A 26,461-nucleotide genomic window follows, 5' to 3' on the forward strand; every position below is an offset into this window, starting at 1 on the left:
CACCGAAAAATTAAGCACTTTTCGGGAAAAACGTATTTAAACTTTTTTAAAGTGTTTATAAAAAGCTTTGTTTTAATTGTTAACAAAAGTTTTAGCATTAAAAATAAGCGAGTTACGCTTAAAATAAAGTTGGCCTTCTTTTTTTTTGTAAAAAATCATGAAAATCTCGCCGTGTTTAGCTCCCCAAATGAAATTAATCGCTACCGCTTTACAAACAATTTACTTACCTATCTATTTTTTAAATGATCTGTCAGTCTCACCGGTTTAAAGTGTTTATTTTTGAAAGGGTTATAATTGAGAAAGCTTGAATGGGTCACTAATCACGAGTGTATGCAAATTTTGAACAGCCATATCTTAACCAATTTTTGTCTTACGGAGAAACAAAATGAAACTAGCATATTTATAATAGCAAAACCTACATTTTTTTACTCTTTAAGATTTTTATTATCACTAATACTTTTAAGTTATTTTGAAAAAATGAACCTTTTCAAAAATTTTAAGAAATTTTTTTTTACTATAAAACCAAATGTTTCCAAAAATAAGCACTTCAAATCAATCAAACTTACAGATCGTATAAACAATACACATGCAGTTAAAATAGATGGTAAAGCCAAACGATTAATTTCATTTAGGATGCAAAATAGAGGGAGGTTTTCACTATTTTTTTTACCAAAAAAAGGGGCCAACTTTTTTTTCAGTGTAACTCGTTTATTATTGATGCTGTAAACTTTTGTAAAAAACAAATAATAAGCTTTTTTTCGATACTTTAAAAATGTTAATAAGGTTTTCCCGAAAAACGCTTTTTTCTTTGGTGATTACGCGTTGAATTATTCGATTTGGAATTAGACGAATAAGAACGTATTTTTCATGAGCTACAACTTTGCTTCTACTCAATTTGTAGACTTTACTGGTACACCATTTTTTTCATTTTTTTTATAGGCTACACTTTTGCTAAAAATATTTTTTTCGATAAAATATTTACTTTTTGAGCTATTTGGGAAAAACGGTCTGAAAACGTAGTTTTTTTGTCGAAAAATCAACATTTTGAATCGCGAATAACTCGAAAAGTATTGACTTACGTAAAAAACTTTATAGAACAAAAGGTGCTTAAAATAAGTCAATTTATCCATTTCCGGCCTTATTTTAAACACGCGTTTTTCACCCCCCGAGAAAGGGTAAATGTCACCCCCAAGTAAAAGCAACCAAAGGCACAAATTCAACTTTGAAGTGGAGGGTAAGTAGAACCTAAATCCAAATTTTCATGCAATTCGGAGTTGTCCCTGAAAATTACAGTCCGAAAGGGTCATTTATTGGGCTAAAACCATTTTTAATATAACTTATTTCTGTCAATTAGTTCAGTAACAGTTTTACCTACTATACTAAATTCAAGTAAGTCATGCAGTGCATGTAAACAACAATTTTAGTCTACAGTATAGATGGTACTCGTTTATTTCCTACTACGTTGTATTAATACAAAAAATTATCTACCGCCACTTTTTAACAAATTTTTTCTACCAAATTTGGTATGTATGAATTAAAAATAACAAGTTCTTTTAAAATCCGCAAGAATATACAGGGTGTCCCATTTAAATTAAATAAGTTAAGGGTATTTTCGGTGAAACCGGAAGTGGAGTAGTAACAAAAAGTATGGCAACAGATGCCTTTTGCGTCACTGTACTTGCATGCAAAGTTTCATAAATATTGTTCTTTTCGTTTCAAAGATATTTGCTTGGTTCCATACTTTATCCCAACCCAGTATAATAAAAAAATTAGTGAATGTTATAAAGCAAATAAAGGGCATAAAACAAAATTTGTGTTGTATCAAAACATAACATAGCGTCCAATTTAGATGAAAAAACAGTTATCTTGCTCCGACAGCTAGTACCTACATGTAATTGAAGAGCTTATTGCAACATAATGGTAAGCCACAAAATAATAAAACCGAGATATCAATGTTTGAAGTTTTAAAAAAATCTAAAAAATATTGGTTTAAATGTAAAAACCTGAACGCTTGTTAGTTAGTTATATTAGTTATTAAAATACATGTACATTTATTATTTCACAAAAAAAAACACATATTTATATTAAAAAAATAAGTTTATTAAAAAAAAATGTGGCTTAACATATTGTTAAATTTAAAAAATCGTTATGTTATGTTTCTACAATTTCCACTTCTTCATTAACTTCAGAAGCTGCGTTTAACTGATTATAAAAAGTGTGGTACACTGGCGGGATATAAACAAACTTTTTATATTGTCCAGTTTATTTTTCGCAATTTTCAGAGGTTCGTTATATTTCTTGGGAATGTTTGACAACTCTATTATTGCAGGTCTGCCTTTCCGTAAAACGGAATTTTCTTCGCCAATTTCACGTGAACTAATAATCGTCTTGGTTTTCTTAGAAGTATACTGCTGTCCTGAATTACGGCTTCTTTTTCTTTCATTTCGATCATAGTGTTCCTCATTTCGTTGTCTCCATCTTGTTGGTTTTTTCTTCTCTGAATTAACCTCCTTATCTTTAAAAAGCCTGGGTATTGGTTCCTGCAATTCATCCTAGAACAACAAAAAGAGACTGTATTACACTCTAGAATTTGCGAATATTTCAAAAATTTTATATCAATAACTCGATAAGCCACATGGCATACCATATTGTTCCATGTAATATATATGAATATTTTTGTGCAAAAACATGGTAAGCCAAAAAATCAGAAAATAAAGCTTACCTCACTAGATTGAGACGGAAAATCATCGCCACTGGGCTTATGGTCTTTGTCTGTTACACTGTCATCCCTATCATCAATAAAATTGACATTTAGGGCCGGTTGTTCGAACGCTAATCAATGATGATCATTATCAAATATTTAATTACTGTCACAACTGTCAATGTCAACTTTGATTGGGTTGCTGAAAACATAATTATTGATTAGAATTATGAAATTAGTTAATCAATTATGTTAATAATTGTTATGTTCATTGATTCAGAGCCGGTTGTTCGAACGCTAATCAAGAAATTGATTATAATCGATCAGTTTATTGTAATCAATTTTCTTGATGGGAATCAAATCGAGACATCAAAAATGCATGTAAAACACTAATCATTCATTGATTGTAGGTAACGCAGTAATTAAAATATAGCCGCAGCTCTTAAATTATTAAAAATTGCTTATTATTATTGATTTGTAAGTAAAAGCAAGAAAATAACATCAGAAAGAGTTTAATTATGGTTTATTTTAAATTAAAGCCAAAATAATAAAATAAGTCAGTCAACATAACCTCAAAATATGACATCTGTCAGAAGTACGCTTATTCAAATATAATTGTAATTAAATATTTGATAGTGATCAGTGGATTCCATTTTTGATAAGCGTTCGAACAACCGGCCCTTAAACTGCTATTTTCGCTTAAAACCGCTCTTAATTCAGCACGTGCACCTGATGTCGGCGCCATTTTAATGTGGCTTACCACGTTTTACGCGAAAAAGTGAACAGAAATGGGCGATTGTATAAACACGATACAGCAATAACTCCGCCATCTATTGCAGTAATCACCAAATAATTTTTATATGGCTTAACATAGGTTTCTTCAAATACATAATGCAATAAAAGAGAATTCTGTAGAATTGTGGCTTACCATTATGTTGCAATAAGCTCTTCAATTCTTATTACTTAGCTAGTTGCATTTTCAAAAAATGATACTCTGATGACTCCTACTTAATTACAACTCAAAACTCACAACATACAGGAACCAGTTTCGTATCACATTCGTTAATAACAATAAATTTTTCATTTTCTGGCTTCTAAATGCAACATTTCTGTTTATTATAGAGAGAACAAAAGGTTTTCAACGTTCACACGTTTCAAAATAGTATTTACTATTACATAAGGACCATATTTGGTATGCGAGAAAAACGCCAATGATAAAATGACTTCGTGTTTCCGATTATGCAACCCATCAACAAGAAAACTGAATGGACCCGAACGCTCGAGATGAAACAAAGTGAAAGTAGACCAAGCGCGGAGACCCCCGTGGGTCTCAAGACCCACCTCCGTCCTGTATCTCACATGCAATTTCAAAATCAATGTTAGTTATGATTCAATCTCGCTCTCAGACGCAACAAGACAAATTTTGATTAAGCATGTACCGAATTGGAGTGATGGTTGTTTTTTCTTTGGTGTTGGGGGCCAACTGCTTTCCAGACGGTGCGCCCGTGGATGCTTGTGTGAAGCCGAGGGTTAACCAGCCATACCATGGACAAGCCAGACCCCAATCACCAGAAACCAACCCCTTCCAGGTTCTGCAATCAGAGGCCGATTATGGACCGGGAACTCAAATCACAGGTTAGTGGGAAACATTTTTAGTTGAACCAAAAAGTAGTTCTTTAACATAATATTGCACATCCCGTTCAAAAGCGCATGAACTCAAAAAAATTTAATTTTTGTGTTAATCTTACCAACAAAATGCATTATAATCTTTTTCGTCAAAAAACTTTAATATCGCAACCTTAAAAATATTTCAGTAGATGTAGCGAACCGATATGTCACAATTGAAAGTTTCCGGTGAAAAACGTATTATAAAAAGTATTAATTCAAAAGGCGACCATATAACACCAATGTGTTTTAACGTTTCTTTCGGGAAAACTGTCGTAAATCAAATTTTTGGAAGAAAACTGTATTATTTCGAATAAAAATGTCGTTTTTGGTTATTTTCTTTTAACAAATATTTTTCTTATCTTACCCTAGGTATAACAGTGGTAGGGGAGCCCAAGCGGGGATTTTTGCAGTTACTCGAGCGCGTCAGATTATCATATGTGGAGAAACGTGGTACCCTGCAGATGTACCTCTGCCATATATTGGCTCTTAACACAGGGGAGTTCGTTTAGGGGGGCCCGAAAATAAAAATCTATCCTTAAAAATACTCGAAATTGTCAGATTAAGATAAGGTAAGTTAAGTACATGCAAAACAGTGTATATTTAAAAAAACTGACGATTTGAGCGGGGCGTAAGGAAATTGGTGAGTCACAAAGTTTCACAAGAAAAAAGCGAATATTTCGCGAAATGGACGTCAGATCGAAAAACTAAAAACTGCACTTTCAATATTTTTCAAAAATCTATCGAAAGATACCAAACATGACCCCTCACAGAGAGGGGTGGGGGGTAAATTTAAAATTTTAAATACAAATCCCGCAATATTTAGCAAAATAAACATCACATCGAAAAACTGCAAAATACACTTATTTAATATTTTTGAAAAATATATTGAATGGTACCAAACGCGACCCCCCACGGAGGTGGGGTGGGGGGTTACTTTAAAATTTTAAATGGGAACCCCCATTTTTTATTGCAGATTTGGATTATCTGCATAAAAATAAGCAACTTTTATTCGAACCCTTTTTTCGAATTATGGATAGATGGCGCTATAATCGGAAAAAACAATTAATGGAAATGGAAAATTAAATCAAAAAATAGCAAGCGCCCGCTAAAATGGAAAATTTTACTTAACTTTTTTTGGTTTTAGGACCTAATAATCATAACCCAATAGGTCCCCAAAGCGCTCGAGTGACTGCACATTTAGCATACTTTGCTCCCCTACCACAGGTAAAATATTAAATTAACTATTTAGATGGGAAATAAGCCACAATTAAATTGAAAAAAATAATTTTATTAACGTTTCGACGTTAATAATTTCGTGTAATCGAATGAACTATCTTTCAGTAAAGTCGTCCCAGGAACGGAACTCATAAATATTGGCAATATCATCTTAAAGTCTTCTACTTTAAAATGTATAATAAACTGCTCGTCAAAAATTAGGGATATAGAAAATTATGTTGATTTTCATAGTTGATTTTTTCGCGAACCGACGGATTCCGCTATTTTTTTTTATTTTGGATTTTTCTTTAGTATTTACACAATTGTGAAAAGGTTTACTCAAACTTATTTTTTGTACTTATACCGGGTGGAAGAAAAGAAATATTTTTTTTATGTTAAGTTTGAGTAGGGAGAACGAGGTACAATATGAGTATACATCAGAATCGTATTGTAGTCTTATGTTTTCTGAACATGTTGTTGTTTGAATGTCCCTGATATCTTTAGAAACAAAAAAATAGACGGTTTTGTAATTTAACATGTGTTTTAACCGAAACAAAAGTTTGAGACACCTTATAGGGAGAAAAAGGCATAAAGGTGAGTATACCTCGATATTATGTTGTAGTCTCGTATTTTGTGAATATTTTATTTTTTTAATTTCTCTGATATCTTTAATAACAAAGAAACTAGACGGTATTACTCTTTAATATGTGTTTCTATGTTTCACATGTGTGATGTGATGCATGTCGTCAGTAAAACACATATTAAAGAGTAATATCGTCTAGTTTCTTTGTTATTAAAGATATTAGAGAAATTAAAAAAACAAAATATTCACAAAATATGAGCCTACAACATAATATCGAGGTATACTCACCTTTGTGCCTTTTTCTCCCTACAAGGTGTCTCAAACTTTTGTTTCGGTTAAAACACATGTTAAATTACAAAACCGTCTATTTTTTTGTTTATATTGATATCAGAGACATTCAAAAAACAAAATGTTTACAAAACATAAGACTACAATACGATTTCGATGTATACTCACATTTGTACCTCGTTCTCCCTACAGAGAGTCTCAAACTTAACATAAGAAAAACATTTCTTTTCTTCCACATCTAAATACTAAAGAAAAATCTAAAATAATAAAAAAAATAGCGGAATCCGTTAATCTGTTCACGAAAAAATCTACTATGAAAATTCAGCAGAATTTTCTATATCCCTAACTTTTGACAAGCAGTTTATATGTCTGAATTGCAGATATAAATGGGTCAGATTAAATAAATTATTAGAAGAATTTTTTACTAAGCAACAACATTTTTGTTTAATTTAGTAGTATTTTGTATTTTGACAACGACACCCGACTTGGGCGTCGAAACGTTAATAAAATAATTTTTTTCAATTTAATTGTGACTTATTTCCCATCTAAATAGTTAACTATAAAAATGCCACAAGGAAATAGCTTCAGAACAACAGGTAAAATATTGAGACAAAAATTAAACGTAGATATACCATGTGCTGACAAATGTGGCAGTCCTTAAGAGAGCAAATGCTACCCGCGAGCTGCTTGATAACATCAAATATAGAAAGATGGCCTATTTTGGACACGTAGTAAGGGGAGACCGGTATAATATTCTTCAACTTATTATGATGGGTAAAATCGAAGGACGCAGAGTAATTGGTAGAAAGCAGGCCTCTTGGTTGAAGAATATCCGGGAGTGGACAGGAATAAAGAAAGCAGAACACCTATTTAGAATAGCTCGAGACAGAGACAGTTTCGCCATGTTAATCGCCAACGTCAAGGGGACTTGATAGGGCACGTTAAGAAGAAGAAGATATACATACTAACTAAAATAAAAATATAAGTATTAGGAAATAATCAAAGCAAATATTTTGTTTTCGCTCTATTGTAAAATTTTGTTTTCGCCCAATTTTGAAAAAATGTGAAAACTTTGAATTATTTACGTCCGTCTGTCTGTCAGTCCGTAAATTCAACTCCTTCTTCATTATGTATAGCAGGTAGAATGACAAATGAGGTGTCGATTGAAAGATAATCCAAGGATGGCACTAAAGGTGAGAAATTTGACCTAGGGCTTACGGTTTTAGAAATGCGACCGGAAGTACCGTTTTACCGTCACCGGAATAGTACAAGTTATATATTATTCGACGCGCCTTCGCAAGATGAGAACAAAAAATATCTGGACCTCGGAGGTAAACTAAACTACATACATGTCAACATGGTGTTGTTTTGAATAAGTTCCTTTATTTACTTATTATATTAGTTGGATTATACAAATTGGTTATATATTATCATTAAAAGATGTCTGTCAAACAATTATGGGATATATCAGATTTTTATAACATTCTAAATGCTCTAAACTTTGTTGCAAACACACGCTAAACACAGTTGTTCAAAATAACTGTGTAGTTTACCTTCGAGGCCGGATATATACTTCTGGTTTCATGACTGTCTGTCCGTCTGCCCGCGAATATAACTCTTTCGTTATTATATCAGGTAGAATGACGCACACATGAGGTGTCGAATGAAAGCTTATATATAATCCAAGGATGGTACTAAAGGTAAGAAATTTGACCTAGACTTCCGGTTTTAGAAATGCAATCGGAAGTACTGTTTTAAAGTCACCGGAATAGTACAAGCGATATATTATTCGACGGGTCCGCGAATATAACTTCCCCGTTATTAATACAGATAGAATGACAAGTGAGGTGTCGAATGAAAGCTTGAAATTTTGATTTCTTTTTTGTAAAGGTTAAAACGGCGCAGATATGTTAATTGTTTATCAGTTTTATTTATAACTGTATTCTGCATAAATTATTTGTAAGTAAATAATCAAAAATTAATATCCTTTTTTAAAAACCTGAAAATTTGAAACATTACGAAGAGAATGAGATCGAAATAGTACTTCTAAATGTTGACAAAGTACCTATACAGCCATTTGTAAACGACCTTTTTTGTCGTCTGTTGAACATACAATGCGTAGTTTTTCACAATATTGAAGAACGGTGAATGAAAAAGTCGCCTATTTGCTTAAGTTTTAATAAAAAGCAATGACGCAGTAAAAATTTCGATACCCACGAGGACGAAATAGCTCACCATTTCTATCGACTTCCCCCAGATACCTATTCCAGTTGAAAACTAACGGACAATAATTTTTCGATTTTTAAATGCTTCGTTTCCTGAGATACTGTAACATTTTAAAATAATTTCGTCTAAAAGTTCCTCTAAATATATTTTTTTGTCTAGTGACCATTCAAGGGGTGTCCAATTTTAAAGGATTCCTCATCCAGGCCCGTGACGTCGCCTCCAACGAGTGGATAGGAAGCTGGATAGAGACGCCAAACACCAAAATCCATTCCGAATGCAGCGCCATCACTCATTCCGACCCTAAGCCGAAGCAATCCGCTACATTGGTATGGCAGGCACCACACAACACAAGAGGAGGACAAGTATACTTTACGTGAGTACATTTTCCGTACTTGTTTCTTTTTTCTTTAGGAAAAACGATTTCTTTGATGTTCTAATTCTGTAGTAACTCAATATTCAGTTTTGTTAACATTTTCTGGATTTAGAACAAGATATTTTGTGAACTATTGATTGCACGAAGGCTTTTGACTAAATCCAAGTGCAAAATATAAGATTATTTGAATGGGATAATCTTCTCTTCTTTAGGTGCCGTCTCTAATGAAAGCTGGCTATGACTTCGACAAATTCATCTCGATTCTGTTCTTTTCTTATTACGGTTTGGAGGTATAGTCCTGTGCAATCCTTGATGTGGCGCAGTTAGGTCTTTTGTTGTTTGCCAGAATCACGTTTTCTTTCTATTTATTGCTTCCACTATTAGTTGAAGGAAGCTATATCTCTTGTGTCTGAATATATGTCCAAGATGATATGCTTTCCGTTTTTTAATAACTTCTACAATCTCTAGACATAGATGTCTTAAAACTTATTTATCCTAATCCTTATGAGGGTAGGGGCAAAATCTTGGTCCCATTTTTTTCGAATCCTGAGAAAACTCATAATATTTTTGAAAAATTTAAACGCACAATAAAAGATTAGGTACATTATTACCAATGGTCGAAGGTCCCTTAACCCGGCACCTGCCACGTACCCCATAACATATTTTTATCAAATAATTGGTATTTCAAGTTTGTTAACCGTGCTGTGCGTCATAGTAGCTTTTTATAATATTATATAGCACAAATCTGTTTACGTTTGAAGTGGTTATTTAGTGTCATTCTGAACTTGTAGCTCTAATGTCGAATCGGGGTGTCATCCTCTGGCAGTTTAACTTTTAAATTTTTTTTTGTATTTTGGATAAACAGGTCAGATTTATATTTTTTATTGTAACAACTGATTTAAATTATTAATATAGTCTCTATACTCAATAAATCCTAATTTTTTTAGATATTTTACTTCATTTATTATGGGTTGGTACTTGCTAATTTGCTTATAACACCTTTTTAATTTTATTTTTTAACTTTTATAATATATTAGTAGCTAATAAGTTAATAAAGCATGTTTTTTTATATACTTGTGTAACTCAACACATTATTTTGTTTATAAACAAGTAGATCACAGACAATTTTTAAGGGGTGCTGTGAGCACTCCACGTGGCAGTTGGCGCCTTGCAAAGCCACGTGGCAGGTGCCGGGTTAAAATAGACAAAAGTTTCTTTTGAGTGAAATATTTGAAATTAAAAATCACACTAATTTTTCTCTTTTTTTCCACCCCTGTATAACTTATTAAAATAAACATAATAGCAGTTTTCAGGGACTCTCGACCCTCGTTAATAAAGTAATCTTTCATTCTGCGTTCAAATTTGTCAAAAATATGTATTAGTTTTCTCAGGATTCGAAAAAAATAATGCATTTAAATAGCATTGGACCCAGATTTTGCGCCTACCCCCTTAACTTCTGTTGCTTGGATCGTTATTACATTATTTTCTTGCATCCAGGTTCTCAGATATTTGTATTTATCAACCCTTTCTATCGGTACCTACATCTTGCCTCCGTTAATCTTATTTCATGACCAAAATTTACATATCGTTTAACAAATTCTATGGGCAATTTCTCGATTTCTATAAGTTCGCATTCGGGATGATAATCGTAATCATTTTGGTTTTACCATAGTTTATCTTTTTGACAAATGGGTTTAGTTCCCGCAATCATCACAAAGGGGAAAATCTTTAATCCGACTCTCCGTGTTGCTTGCTGTAGTTGTTATCTAACAGTATCTTTTGGTTTGTTTGTCCACGATTTAACGTTACATCTTTTTATTGCTAATGTCATCTTCAAACGTATCTTCATCCCAACCAGCTAATATTACCACTACTGCAGCCACTAAACAACAAAAGATTGTGAAGATTATGGCCTATAGATCTTCGCTGAAACTGAGGTGAAACCGCTGGGTGATGTACCTCATAACGTAATACTATAGTGCAGGGGTCACCAATAGGGATGTTCACTAATTTTTAAATATAGTTAAATTCAATAGATTAAAAGGTATATAAAAACGTAACAATCATAAAACTGTTTAAAAATGTATATTTTTTAAGATAAATGTTGATTTTCTTGGAGGCTAGAAAAACGTTACCCTGCAGCGAGGCTACGGTCTGTGACGTCAGCAGTCGTAACGTCTTTAATCGACGACTAGTTTTGTATACTTATTTACTCAGTGTATTTGAATGTGCGCAGTTTTTTACGTATTTAATTATTAAAAATAAAGCCAAATAAGTGTTGTTTTGTTCCTGGGTGTGTAAATACATCAAAAAACAGCTCTGACAAGATTTTTATTATCGTTCCAGCCAATTTAAAACAGAAAAAGAAATGGTTTGTTGCAGCTAGAACTCAAAATAACTAACTTAAAGAACTAACTTAATAAAATAAACATTATAGAAGTTTGCCAGAGACTTCGGCCCTTGGTAATAATGTAATTGTTCTTTCTGCATTTACATTTTTCAAAAATACTTATTAGTTTTCTCAGGATTCGAAAAAAATGAATGAATTTAAATAGCATTGGACCAAGATTTTGCACCTACCCCCTTAAAGAGTAAATGAAAAAGTTTCGGGACCTCAAATTTGTATTCCTTAAACTGGGATATTCCTAAAAACGGGATTCTAATAATACATACAGTAAAAGTAAACCTTGAAATAACTACATGTGGATGTAGGTATGACTTTATATTATATTAAAATCATTAATAATTTAGTGAAAAGATTGGTTGAAATGAAAATGTATAATACCCAAGTTCAAAATTATTTTTTACCTTGGAACAGTTGTCAACTCGAAATACGAAACAACCGAAATAAGATCTAGAGTTGAAAAGGACATAGCAACATTTAACAACATGCATGAGAAATATTTTCACCCATTGCGACATAATATCTCTCCCACTAAAAATGCGGCTGCTAAAATGTTATTATTTCCGGTCTTGCTATATGGCGCAGAGGCCTGGACGATAATGGAAACATTAATGAAAAAGCTAGAGGCATTCGAGATGTGGGTGTACCCACGTATCCTCAAAATATCCTGGGCGACCCACACCAACGTACAGGTATTGCGTCGAATGGGAAAACACAAAGAAATCTCTTTTACAATTAAGAAACGAAATTTTAAATATTTCGGTCATATCATGAGGCATGATAAATATCGTATACTCCAACTGATAACGCAAGGTAAAATAGAGAGCAAACGCGGACCCGGAAGAAAAGACACTCATGACTTAAAAACTTACGCCAGTGATTTGGACAAAAATCGATCGAGTTATTCAGAAACGCCTCAAATGAAATTAAAATTGCCATGATGATAGCCAACGTCCACAACGGACAAGGCACATGAAGAAGAATAAAAATATTTTTAATACACCTAACCAAGGTAAAGTAATAACCAGCCAATGTATGTATACAATATGCATGCGTACAATGCATGCATACAACTTTCTCTATTTTTTTTGTGGAGTATTAAGCATTTATTTTTTTAGCTTAAAGAAGACATGGAAAATTATATGGAATATACACTCAGTAAAGCTGTGGTAGATTTATTTTTTTACAAGATGCCAATAAATCATACACCATTGTTACATCTACACTACAGTCGGTAGTTTATACGAATCGGCTTTCTGAAAACCTTCTTCCATTTTATTTGTTTATTTTTGTAAAACCCAAAATATGTCCTTACAAACAGTCTATCCACTTTAAACTAAACAAATTCACTATAAAACTCCACTTTAACCCTGATAAAACAAGAAGAGAACAAAATAAAATGACCTGAAACGTCAAACAGGTAAACAGTAACACTATGAGAATAGCGCGCGCTTGGGGTATGCAACTAGTGACGTCAGGCCAATAGAGAAGCGTTTTTGAAATTTAAAATAATGCTAGATTTCTAATAAAGATTTTTTATAGAAAGGCTTTTTCAATTTTGTTGAAATTTTGGACAATTATTCCTAGGGTGTTTCTTAATCGTTTTACATGTTTGAAATGACTTTTTAATTTTTTGTGAACATCCCTATTAGCGGACCGCGGTCCGCATCCGGACCGTGAGCTACTTTTGTGCGGACCGTCATTAAATTCAGAATATAGCGTTTGGCAATTTTGAAAATGTTTGGCCATGAAATTGTATATTATGTTTGACTCAACTTATGTGTGCGAAGCCGCTTTATCAAGAATGAACTTTATTAAAAATCGGTAGAGATCTCAGTTAACAGATAAATATCTCAACTCCCCAATGAGAATCAGTTGCACCAAACTCACTTTAAACTTCAGACAGGTTGTACGTATTTTCTGATTCGATATTTTTTGTGGATTCCTGTTCAAAAATGTCTCCTTAAACAAATCAGAAGGGCTCGGGATGCCGGGCAAAACAATCTTTTTATACAAATTCAAAATTACCTTTTAGCCCCGAAAATTGTATTTAAAAAAAGGTCTCTTGTCATTTTTTTCAAAAGTTGATGGTTTTCGAGTTATAAGCGATTTAAAATCTGAAAAATGTGAAAATACCTACGCATTTTCGAGGTTTGAAAACTCATACGTAAATTATTAGTTTTCAGGTTGCCAAGTGCCTAAATTGAAGTTTATAAATTCAATTTCAAGATTCTAACGAGTAATCGGGACTTACTTCAATATAGACCGTTGTTTTTTAATTATGTTAGTCCACTCGACTTTTAAGTCGCCGCACATCGCAATTTATGTTGCGTGTCTGTCGCACTTATTATACGTACTTATCCAAAAATTGACCAACAAATACTTCACATTTATTAAAATTTTATAATTTATCATTAACATATTTTTTTCTTAATGACTTATTTATTTATTCAATTAATTATTGCCAATGTGATAATTAAATACGCCAATAAAAACAAACGGTCGAAATTGAAATAAACCCAGATAACTCATCAGAATCATGAAATTAAATGTTTAAATTTCAATTTAGGCACTTGACAACCGCAAAAATAATAATGTACACATGAATTTTCAAGCTTCGAAAATGCCTATTTTAGCATTTTTCAGTTTATAAATCGCTTAAAACTTGAAATCTATAAAGTTTTGAGAAAAATGACAGAAAATCTTTTTGTTTAAGATGACCCAAAAATGCAAAAAACATATTTTCGGGAACAAAAAAGGTGATGTTTTGGATTTATTAAAAAACTGTCAAAAACAATGTCTGCCTAAAAAATTCGCACTGCACCCTTCTGATTTGTTTACCGAATTGGAACAACCATACAGGTAGTGTTAACTCCGGACCCCGGAAGTGTCATAGGTTTTCGAAACGGACCCTCAGGAAATATAATTGGTGATCCCTACTATAGTGTACAACATTATAGTTTACATAAGTTGTGCTTGCTATCAAATTAACTTATATAATGTTTAATTCTGATTTTTAATAAATGCTTATAAAAAAACTTCTACATCTTCTACGATCTTGCTCTTCCATTTTCCATTGCTATACCCCAATAGAGCTTATCAACGCTTCTCATTTGTTTCGAACTTCTGTCATATGTCGTATAATCCGTGTATAATATTAATATACGACATATGACAGAATGTAGCGGTTATGCTACTAATTAAATTAATTTAATTAAAATTGCATTAATAGGGTGATACATTGTATTCGGAGGGCTATTATTAATGCAATTTTAATTAATTTAATTAGTAGCGTAACCGCTACATGAAGCTCGAAACAAATGAAAAGCGTTAAAAAGTCCTAACCTAGATAAATCAGCTTCAACATCCTCCTTCCATCTTTTTTTTCTCACATATCTTATACCGTCTGGTCTAGTAACAATTGACATGTAGGTACAGTCTTAATTTAGATTGTCTTTTTAGCAGGTCTATAGCCATAGTCTGCTTCTATTTATCGAATTATATACTTGCTTTTGTTTAGAAGTGAATGAAGTATATTGATAATGGCCTTATTTACTGATTAATAGAAAAAATACAAGTGACATTTTCCACATCAGTTGTTCTAATCCAAAAAAGTGTGTCGCAAGGTGAACAACAAATCAAAATTATATCAACAACAAACAAAAAAGAACATAAACTTTACAACTAAATTTTATTACCACTCATTTAGGTCTGGATTACGCGTATGAAAAAAAAGTTGATTAATAGCAAGCTGAAAATTTGTTAATAGCTTAAGAGGATCGGAACGTATTTTCGGCTGCAATGCTATTCAAATGGGGATTCATTTTTTTCAAATCCTGAGAAAACTAATAAGTATTTTGGAAAAATTTAAACGCAGAATGAAAGATTACGTTATTAGCGAGGGCCGAAAGTCCCTGAGAACTTCTACAATGTTTATTTTAATAAGTTACAGGGGTGAAAAAACTAAGAGAAAATTTAGTGTGATTTTTAAATTCAAATATCTCATTCAAAATAAACTTTTTATTTATTCTAAGGGACTTTCGGCCCTCGGTAATAATTTAGTCTTTCATTCTGCGTTTAAATTTTTCAAAAATATTTATTGGTTTTTTCAGGATTTGAAAAAAATTAACACAATGCCGTGGTAATATTTTCCAAATCTGTCTTTGTCTTACAACGCACTCAACCGAATATAATATTGTCAGCATATATTGTCAGTCAGACACTGACAATCAGTGACAATTTTAAATATTTGACATTGCATCGGGAATATTTTGAGAAATTGATTAAATATTATTGATATATAGTGTATTTGATAAATAATTGATTTAAGACGTGAACTTAATAAAAAGTTATTTATTGTGTATTATTTGTGAAAGGTCCAAGCAGAGAATACATCAGATATATCCTGTGATCCAAGTATTTTGTTGTTAGAGATGTTCAAAATTGTAAGCGTTCCAAAATAACAACATATTATTAAAAAATCACTTTAACACTTTTCCTCTTTTCTCGATTGATTATTAGTTTTTGTTGTACAAATAAATTATTACAATCACTGAAAACATAGTTAGTGAAAAAATTATCACATTTATTAACTGAATTAGTAATTTGCAATTATAAAAATAACAGTTATCCAAGAACATTCAAAAGCCATCTCTTTAAATTAATTATGACATTTTCAAGTAGAATGACATTCTAGTAATGTTTACATATCCACACCAGTGTGAATTTTACTACACGTAATTTGCCGTGTAAAGACAGAAAAAGTAGGGATACACGTAAAATATTTGCGAATTATGTACCCATAGCCTTAAGGGTGTCTAGTCGGATAAACTTTGATATATGGGAACACTGGAACAGGGGCAGTTTTAATTGTGGAACAGGTTAAAAATTTGGAACGGTCAGACCACGAAAACGGGACGTTTATTTTGTCCGACAGAATAGACTTAAACTCTCCGAACAGAGATTAAACTCTCATACAAAAATCAGACTGCTATTATTTATCACCTGTATAATTCCTGTCATTTGACATATTCTACATGTTCCACTCATTAAAACGCCCATTTGGTGATAAATAGCAGTCTGATTTTTGCATGAGAGTTTAATCTCTTTTCATAGAGTTTAAGTCTGTTCTGTCGGACAAAATACATGTGCCGTTTTCGTGGTCTGACCGTTCCAAATTTTTAACCTGTTCCACAATTAAGACTTCCCCTGTTCCAGTGTTCCCATATATCAAAGTTTGTCCGACTAGACACCCTTAAGCTATTAACAAATTTTCAGCTTGCTATTAATCAACTTTTTTTTCATACGCGGGATCCAGACCTATAGCTAGATCATCAGCAAATACCAACACATATTTTACTTATTGCATAAATCTATGGCCAAATTGAATAGCAAAATAAGGGGTCTCCTTGTCTAGGTCCTGATGTTATTCTAAATGGCATCGTTGTAGGAAACATCCTATCTTTACCTACCTATGCATATAAATGTGTCATGCACATTTGAGTTAGCTCCACTAATTTTTTTGGTATTCCCATTTCTAGCATTGCTAGCCATAGTCTGCTTCTATTTATCGAATTATATACTTGCTTTTGTTTAGAAGTGAATGAAGTATATTGATAATGGCCTTATTTACTGATTAAAATAAAAAGATACAAGTAACATTTTCCACGTCAGTTGTTCTAATCAAAAAGGTGTGTCGCAAGGTGAACAACAAATCAAAATTATATCGACAACACACAAAAAAGAACATAAACTTTACAACTAAAGTTTATTACCATTCATTGTTTAATAGATCTCTTAATTGAATGATTAATAAAACCACTCTTTTCCAGGGGAACGGTGCTAAAGGAGTATTCAGAATTTTGGTCGAATTTAGTGTCTCAAGTTAGGTCGTAAATATAGGACTTAAATGAATATTAGATTAAATTTTGTAAATTGTAATAAAAATCCTTCCTTATTAGTTTGTAAGTAAATTATATTAAGAAATCGTAATAAAAAATGATTTTTTTATTGATTTGTTTTTCTTTATTAATGGGTTTTAAGATATTTAGTACCTATCGCATATTTTAATTTTAACTGGCTTTATTTTACGAACACTTAAAACATTTTAATACGAATTTGACATAAACGGTTATAAAATTCGGTGAATATTTTCAGGTATGTCTTAAGATGACTTTATTTAATGATACTATATTAATTTCTTTATAGGAAAAGTAGTTTTTGAAGATATTCTTCTTTAGCGGCGAATCAATTGAGGGTAAAATTTGATTGATCCGCGCGCATGCGCACACCGACAGTATGGTATAAGTTGTTATACGGGCTCTGATTGGGTGTTGAAATTTTGAAATGATCTGTCAATAATTGTTCAATATGAAGGTTATCGGTAAACAAAAATATTGTATAATATTAGTTTTTATTGATGTGTGGACAGAAATAAAATCAAATTTATAATTATAGTGACTTTTTAAATAGTTTTGAAAAGCCGCAGGTACGTAATTCTAAATGTTTCAGTTGGAAATACCTAATAGTTTCAATACCTATCTATTTGGAAAATGTAAACAAAATAATGTAGTTACCTACATAGAGGTATATATTAACATAGAGGGAGCCTACCTTCCGCGCTTCCTGACGACAAGATCTCATGGACTGGTTTGCTGCATCTCTTTCTAACACATTGTATCGAAAATCTATGATGACATTCAGTGTGAATATAGGCACGGAAGAGGAGGACAACTATAGCAGCTTTACTGTGCGTAAGAATGAAACAGCACTAATCCAAATAAAAAAGATGGTGTCGTCACTTCGCTCTGAATGACACTCTCTCTATGCTAATATATAACTCTATGAGTTACCTATTAGTAGGCAATGCTTTAATTTACATAATCTGATTACGAACAAACTTTCTACAAATCTTCATCTCATATATCGTTTTCTTACTCTATATTTTGTTGTATTTTATTTCGACAAAAATCAAACTAATAATTTTATTAAATTCATATAAATTTATGGTGTAAACGTTTAGTTTGTGTATATTCCCACATGACGTATACGAGAGTTTGGTGCAGTTTGAAATGGCGTCAACTTTCGTACGGCGCGGTAGACGTGAAGTGGGTTCAAGCCCCAAGCAAGTTATTATTTTTTTATTTTTTTTTATATATTTTATGATTGTAAGTATATTATTATATAATTTTTGAAGACATTCTTCTTTTTTGAAAGTGGTAGATAAGAAAGTTAGTTTGATTTTTAAATAAAATAAGTACAAATAACCTTTAATAAGTATATTTACTTCGTTTAAATTACCTATTATATAATAGAAGAATATCTTCTTACGTGCGTACAAAGTACACACATATTCTTTTTTTAATTTAAGTAACATCCTGTATTGGATATGCTTATCCAATAAGCATATGTATATGTATATATCTAATAAGGTAAGTAATTTTACTAAGCAACGAAAACAAAATTGTGTTTAATTTATTATTGTTTTGTATTTTGAGAACGAAATTGTGGCTTATTCCCAACAAAAATAGTAAATTACATTAAGATGCCACAATAGACGAAGGAATAAAGCACTAAAATCGGCCTTACCTCCGAAAAAAAAAGGACAAGACGGATCTTAATAATTCTTTTTGCATTCGATTCGTGAATGCGCCAGGAAACTTTGTGAACCGCAGCCATGATATAATATTAAAAAACTGCATACAAAAAATGCATTCTTAAAATGCATCTCAAACAGACAATAAAAAAATTCAGAACTCGTCAATTATCGGCAGAAATGAGTTCAATTTTGTTACTCAGGGGTTTTGGGGTGACTGAAAATGAATATGACGTCAAAAGTGATCTCCGGAGTACCTGTTGCCAAGGGTATCTACTGTTTACTTCGTCATTAAAATTCATTACAAAATTAGTAAAAAATCATTACTCGGAGGTTTTTGGGGCCGCTAACGACGAATATGACATCGGAAGTAATTTTCGGAGTACATACCTATTTGGTGCCTAGGGTACCTACTGTTTACCTCGTCTTGTGGAGTTTTCGGAAAAAAAAATTATTAAAAAATTAGTCAAAAATAATTACTCGGGGATTTTTGGGGTCGCTAACGACCAATATGGCATCGGAAGCGATCTCCGGAATACCTGGTGCCCAGGGTACCTACTTCTTATGAAGTTTTCGGCAAATTCATTAAAAAATTAGCCATAAATCATTACTCGGGGAGTTTTTGGGTAGCTGACGACGAATATGACATCGGAAGTGATCTACGCAGTACCTGGTACCCAGGGTACTTACTGTTTACCTCGTTTTCGGCAAATTCATTAAAAAATTAGTCAAACATCATTAGTTACGAAATAAACAGTAGGTACCCTGGGCACCAGGTACACCGGAGATCACTTCCGATGTCATATTCGTCGTTAGCGACCCCAAAAACACCTAAGTAATTATTTTTGACTAATTCTTTAATAAATTTTTTGCCGAAAACTCCACAAGACGAGGTAAACAGTAGGTATAGTCTGTTCGCTAAACTCAGACGCAACTTTCTAGATACTTTAGTCGGTAATTTTGCCAATTTTAGTAAAATTGGCAAAAAATAATTACTAAGTAGTTAATAATCACTAAATAGTTAGTAATTTTGCAAATTTTTGCAAAATTGGCAAAAAACAAAAAAATTATCGACTAAAATATCTAGCCAGTTGCGTCTGAGTTTAGCGAACCGACTATACCCTGTGCACCAGGTACTCCGGAAATTACTTCCGATGTCATATTCGTCGTTAGCGGCCCCAAAAACCCCCGAGTAATGATGTTTGACTAATTTTTAATGAATTTGCCGAAAACTCCACAAGACGAGGTACACAGTAGGTACCCTGGGCACCAGGTACTCCGGAGATCACTTTTGACGTCATATTCGTTTTCAGCGACCCCAAAAAACCCCCGAGTAACAAAATTGACCTCATTTCCGCCAATAATTGATGAGTTCTGAATTTTTTTTATTGTCTGTTTGAGATGCACTTAATAAGAATGAATTTTTTGTATGCAGTTTTTCAATATCTGTACCTCAGAGCTAAACTGTATTAACTCCATTTTTTTTGAAAAATTGTATTATTTCACTTTCTACGTAATAGACTTAAAAACCTATGAAAAACGTGCAAGTCGTTTCCGAGATACTTCAGGGTTTCTATACATAAAACTCACTCTATTATATTATAATAATTATAATAATATTATTATATTAATACGCATTAATTGGTTCAATATTTCAATGCAATCAATTTGAACTTTTTATGATCAAATTAGTGAATTAGTCAGTATATATCTTTCATATGCGATATTAAATCCTATTTAATGTGGTTTCAAAGATAGGCAACGTTAAAGTAGTTCCGAGTTTCATTAAATCCCTCCGTAGTTCCGAGCTAAACAGTCGTTTACACTTAATAGCCAGCAAAATAAAAGTATTATCAGTAGTATTAGTGGAGTTAATATCACTTGCACATGTAAGAAGTATAAACTCCATGGAACGATGTAAAACTGCGGTGTGTAACTGGTAGTCAGTATTCTGTGGAAAATAAATGGAAGTAGAACTAAATGACTTCAAGGATTTTAAGACTCTTTACAACAACAACTGTTCACCTTTTATTATAAGGAGGAAAACTCAGGAGAATACAGACTTTCGTATGTCAGATGTTGTCCGCTTGGAAGTATGTAGCGATAATTTAGGATTACTTTGTTCCAAACTAATTTTAGTTCGGAAAAATTCCAATCTGTTGGTCTTAACAGAAATCCTAGGCGTGTTGTGTTTCCTGCATGCGGTCCCGCCTGTGATTCACGATAAGCCAAAATAATTTCATAATTTCTATAAAAATTTATCCCACTCCGATAAAGTAGATGAGGATTTATAATTTTTTTCCAAAATAATTGTAAGTAAACAACACTCATGATCCTTTGAGTTTCGTTTTTCGTTAGTTTTTTTTACTCATTTTGTTTTATAGATATTGTTTATTCCATTTAATTAAAAAAAGATGTGTTCTTGACTAAATTTTGTTTTATGTATCGAATTATCTCCAGATTATTTATTCACGTGTGTCAACGTACCATTATTATTATCTCCCGAACATGGTAATTGTTTTCATGCCAAAGAGTATTAACTCCCTGTTTTTTCAAAAAATTAAAGAGATATAAAAATATCAAATACAGTAATATACAGGGTGAGGCAGATAAAAGTCCTATTAGAAATATCTCGAGAACTAAAGGAAACAGAATCATGAAAATTGGAATGAAGGGGTTTTGAAGAGTGATCTCTTTAATGAAAATATTTTCATCGATTTGCTACTTCCGGTTATACCGGAAGTGGCTTATAACTTCGTTTTTTTAAATGGAACATCCTGTATATTTTTACATTTTTGGATTCTCCTGGATGTCCTCTTTCTTAAAATATGAGGTTTTGTAATGTTATACAGGGTAGTTTAAGAGATAATTACGTTTTTTTTAAATTTCCTAGCAACATTCACACCCTGTAGAATTGTAGTAGTTTGACATCAAAAACTCTATTTATGTTCAAATGATTTTTAATATAGTCTACTATTGTTAAAAATTGTTAGTATAGATAATGTTGAATTGTACTGTACAGGGTTGGTCGAAACTCGGAAAGAGTATTTTCTGAGTTTTCTTAAATGGAACACCCTATATTTTATTGCTGTAGTGAAATGATATTTTATGCTACGTTTTTATTTCTTAAGCATAGCCTATACCTAACTGCTTTAATTTTGTGAGTTATTGGTGATTCAAGCCAAACATTAATTTTTAACAAAAAATACGTGAAATTTTATTAGGTTGGCCGTGAAAATATTCAATCACAAATAATTTTTCGGAAATAATTACATATTAATCTAGACTGATCTTTAAAATTGCCAATAATGGTTTAGCTATCAAAATACCTACGTAGTTAACATTCTTGGCGCGACTAACAATTAAGCACAAATTAAAGCATTTAGGTATAGGGAATGCTTAAGAAATAAAAAAGTACCATAAAATGTCTTTTCATTGCAATACTAAAATATAGGGTGTTCCATTTAAGAAAATTCAGAAAATCCTCATTCCGAGTTTCGACCAACCCTGTATACTAAAATTTAACATTTAGCTATACTAATAATTTTTAAGAATAGTAGACTATATTAAAAATCATTTTAACATAAATAGAGTTTTTGATATCCAACTACTACAATTTTACAGGGTGTGAAATTTGCTGGGAAATTAATAAAAAAACCTAATTAGCTTTTAAACTACCCTGTATAACATTACAAACCCGCATATTTTAAGAAAGAAGATATCAAGTAGAATCTAAAAATGTAAAAATATACAGGGTGTCCCATTTAAAAAAACGAAATTTTAAGCAACTTCCGGTGTAACCGGAAGTGGCAAATTGATGAAAATATTTTCATTAAATAGATCACTCTTCAAAACCCCTTCATTCCAGTTTTCATGATTCTGTTGCCTTTAGTTCTCTAAATATTTCTAATAGGCCAGTTATCTGCCTCACCCTATATAGTATAGTCCTGTCGCCAGGGGGGTACAACGGACTCCTTAATTCAGATGGACTTACCCAAGTTTTTTTTTATGTATTTTGACCTGTAGAACACGAATTTTTTGGGTAACAGTTGATCCGGATGTCGATAAGATTGTTATAAACCAAGAAGTTGAGGAATCACATAACAGCGATTTTTCGCAAAACAAAACATTTTTTTGTATTTTTTGGGCCATTCTAACCAAAAAATGTTCCTACAAATGTTTTCGTAGGATGCATAGTTTTCGAGATAAACGCGGTTGAACTTTCAAAAAATCGAAAAATTGCAATTTTTGAACCCGAATAACTTTTGATTAAAAAATAAAATAGCAATTCTGCTTACTGCATTTGAAAGTTCAAGTCAAATTATATCGGTTTTAATTATTTGTATTGCTAAAAATTAATTATTTTATTGTTAAAAAAAGCTATAAACACCTAGTGATTGAGTGATGTTTTTAATGATTTCTCATTTAAAATCGAACGAGTAGGTAGAAGAGGTAAAAGTGCAAGCGAGGCTATTTCTACGTAGCATGCATTAAAACGCATGTATTAGGCACGGGAAACACTATGTGTTTACAGCTTTTTTTAACAATCAAAAAATAAATTTTTAGCAATGCAAATATTCAAAACAGATATAATTTGACTCAAACTTTTAAAGGCGGTAAGCAGAATTGCTATTTTATTTCTTATTCAAAGGTTATTCGGGTTCAAAAATTGCAATTTTTCGATTTTTTGAAAGTTCAACCGCGTTTATCTCGAAAACTATGCATCCTACGAAAAAACTTGTAGGAACATTTTTTGGTTAGAATGACCCCAACAATACAAAAAAATGTTTTGTTTTGCGAGAAATCGCTGTTATGTAATTCCTCAACTTCTTTGTTTATAACAATCTTATCGACATCCGGATCAACTGTTACCCAAAAAATTCGAGTTCTACGGGCCAAAATACATAAAAAAACTTGGGTGTGTCCATCTGAATTAAGAAGGCCGTTGTACCCCCCCTGGCGACAGGACTAGTATCATTTATACTTATTAAATAGTATTTATCACATATTTGGCGAAAAAGAAATAGACATTGTATTTAAAATTTACTCTTTATATTTCTTTTAAACTGCTCTCCTGTAAAATTTCAATTTTGTGAGGTAATACAGTTTAGCTCTGAGGTACAGATATTATATCATAGCTCCGGTTCACAAAGTTTCCTGGCGCATTCACGAATCGAATGCAAAAATAATTATTAAGATCCGTCTTGTCCTTTTTTTTTTTCGGAGGTTCAGTGCTTTATTGCTTCGACTACAAGAAGATAGCTTCAGAAACACCATCTTGTTCTGAAACCCTAGATACTGCGTATGTAGTGAATTTCTCCTTCAGCTTTTTCCCATTAAGAGTTCGCAGTTTTCGATATTCACAGCACTCTATTCTCTCAGTCACCTTCTCTGAAATTTTTATCTATCACTATGTACGTTTTCCGCACAAGGGCAACAGGGGCACAGAACCCGACAATCAGAGGAAGAATATAAACAACTACGCAGAGAAGAAAAGAAAACTCACCGAAGAAAAAAGAGAGAATATATGAACAAAGAACTTCAGGAACTGCAAGAACTAAGTAGATCGACAGAGACAAGAAAATTTTATCAGAAACTGAACAAAAGCAGAAAAGACGTCAAACCGAGAACGACGATGTGTAGAGATAAGGAAGGTAATATATTAACAGAACAGCAAGAGATACTAAGAAGATGGACAGAACATTTTACGGAAAAGCTTGAAGGAGATGGGAGTGAGACGAACCCTGATATACCATTAGACCAAGCAGACAACAGAGAAAAGAGTCCACCAACAATAGCCGAGATTAGAACAGCAGTAGACAAATTAAAGAACAATAAATCACCGGGATCGGATCAAGTAGCATCGGAATTACTGAAGGAAGGAGGAGACGCACTACAGAAAACAATACATGTATTGATAACAAAGATATGGTCAAATAAACAGCTACCAGCGGAGTGGAATAGTGGTATTATTGTACCATTACATAAAAAAGCGAATCAGTTAGAATGTGGAAACTACCGTGGAATCACGCTGCTGAATGCAGCATACAAAATAATGTCCAACGTCATTTATGAAAGACTTAGACCACACGCTGAAAAAATAGTTGGCAGGTACCAAAGTGGCTTCTGTAGACAGAAGTCAACAATAGACCAGATATTTGTTCTGCGACAGATCCTTGAAAAAACAAGTGAACATAACATCGACACACATCATCTCTTCATAGACTTCGAAAGCGCATATGACAATATAAACCGAGAATTCTTAATAAAAGCAATGAAAGAATTTAATATACCAACACAACTAATAGAACTGATAAAAGAATCTCTAAAAGTAGAAAGTAAAATCCGGATACAAAACGAACTAACGGAAACAATAGATGTGAAAAAGGGACTACGCCAGGGAGACGCTCTATCATGCATCTTGTTCAACATTGTACTCGAGAAAATAATGAGGGACACAACAGTCAATACTCGAGGAACAATAATTAATAAAAGCGTGCAAATACTAGCATTTGCAGATGATGTTGACATAATCGAAAGATCAAGAAGAGAAATGATAGAGGCATTCAATCAAATAGAACGAGCTGCACAAAATAGTGGCCTGAAAATCAACCAGAACAAAACAAAATATATGCAGGTAAGTAAAAACACAGAAATAAGGCAGCCACAAAATATAACAATAGGAGAATACAACATTGAGGGGGTAAAAAAACTTTACATACTTGGGATCCCTAGTCACATCTGATAATAACGTAGCAGAGGAAGTGAAGAGGCGAATATTTATTGCCAATAAAAGTTATCATGGCTTAATTCGGCAACTAAGATCAGACAACGTCGCAAGGAAAACAAAATGCCAAATATACAAAACCCTAATAAGACCGGTACTCACATACGGCTCAGAAACCTGGACACTCACTAAAAGAGAGGAAACATTGCCAGCCACCTTTGAAAGAAAAATCTTGCGACACATATATAAGGGCACAAAAGAAAATGGAATTTGGCGAAGAAGGTACAACTTTGAACTATACGAAATAAACCAGGATCCAGATATCATAACATTCATTAAAATAGGACGGCTGCGTTGGATGGGACATGTAGAAAGAATGGAAGAAGGCGAAATACCAAACAAAATATTCAAACAGATGCCAGTAGGAAAAAGAACAAGAGGAAGACCGAAGCCGAGATATTTAGAACAAATAGAAAATGATATAAAAAACTTAAAAATAAAAAACTGGAGAAAAAAAGCACGAAACAGATCAGAGTGGAGAAGAATCCTGGAACAGGCCAAGACCCAGAAAGGGCTGTCGAGCCAATGATGATGATGATGATGTACGTTTTCCATCTCATAGCAGGTTTTCCTCTCCGTCTTCTTCCCGGCGGGTCCCAATCCAATATTCTTTTTGTCCACC

The 26,461-nt window shown here is 32.6% G+C and overlaps 2 protein-coding genes across 2 annotated transcripts in view; both read left to right on the forward strand.

Annotated features, from left to right (window-relative positions):
* LOC114328250 (histone-lysine N-methyltransferase EHMT1) overlaps nucleotides 1-3,967 on the forward strand; it is an 88,619-nt gene extending 84,652 nt beyond the window's left edge. The window contains exon 15 of the mRNA XM_028277049.2: nucleotides 3,824-3,967. Within this exon, the coding sequence (XP_028132850.2) occupies nucleotides 3,824-3,881 (58 nt within the window). The 3' untranslated portion in view covers nucleotides 3,882-3,967. The remainder of the gene's footprint in view (nucleotides 1-3,823) is intronic.
* Nucleotides 3,968-4,097: 130 nt separating this feature from the next.
* On the forward strand, nucleotides 4,098-17,467 carry LOC114328252 (reelin domain-containing protein 1). Its single transcript, XM_050659609.1, has 3 exons — nucleotides 4,098-4,336; nucleotides 8,841-9,054; nucleotides 17,290-17,467. Exons 1-3 carry the CDS (start codon nucleotides 4,135-4,137, stop codon nucleotides 17,351-17,353), a joined length of 480 nt encoding a protein of 159 aa, XP_050515566.1. The 5' UTR covers nucleotides 4,098-4,134; the 3' UTR covers nucleotides 17,354-17,467.
* The last annotated feature ends 8,994 nt before the right edge of the window (nucleotides 17,468-26,461 follow it).

The sequence above is a fragment of the Diabrotica virgifera genome, chromosome 8 (assembly GCF_917563875.1).
Source record: "Diabrotica virgifera virgifera chromosome 8, PGI_DIABVI_V3a".
Classification (NCBI taxonomy): domain Eukaryota; kingdom Metazoa; phylum Arthropoda; class Insecta; order Coleoptera; family Chrysomelidae; genus Diabrotica; species Diabrotica virgifera.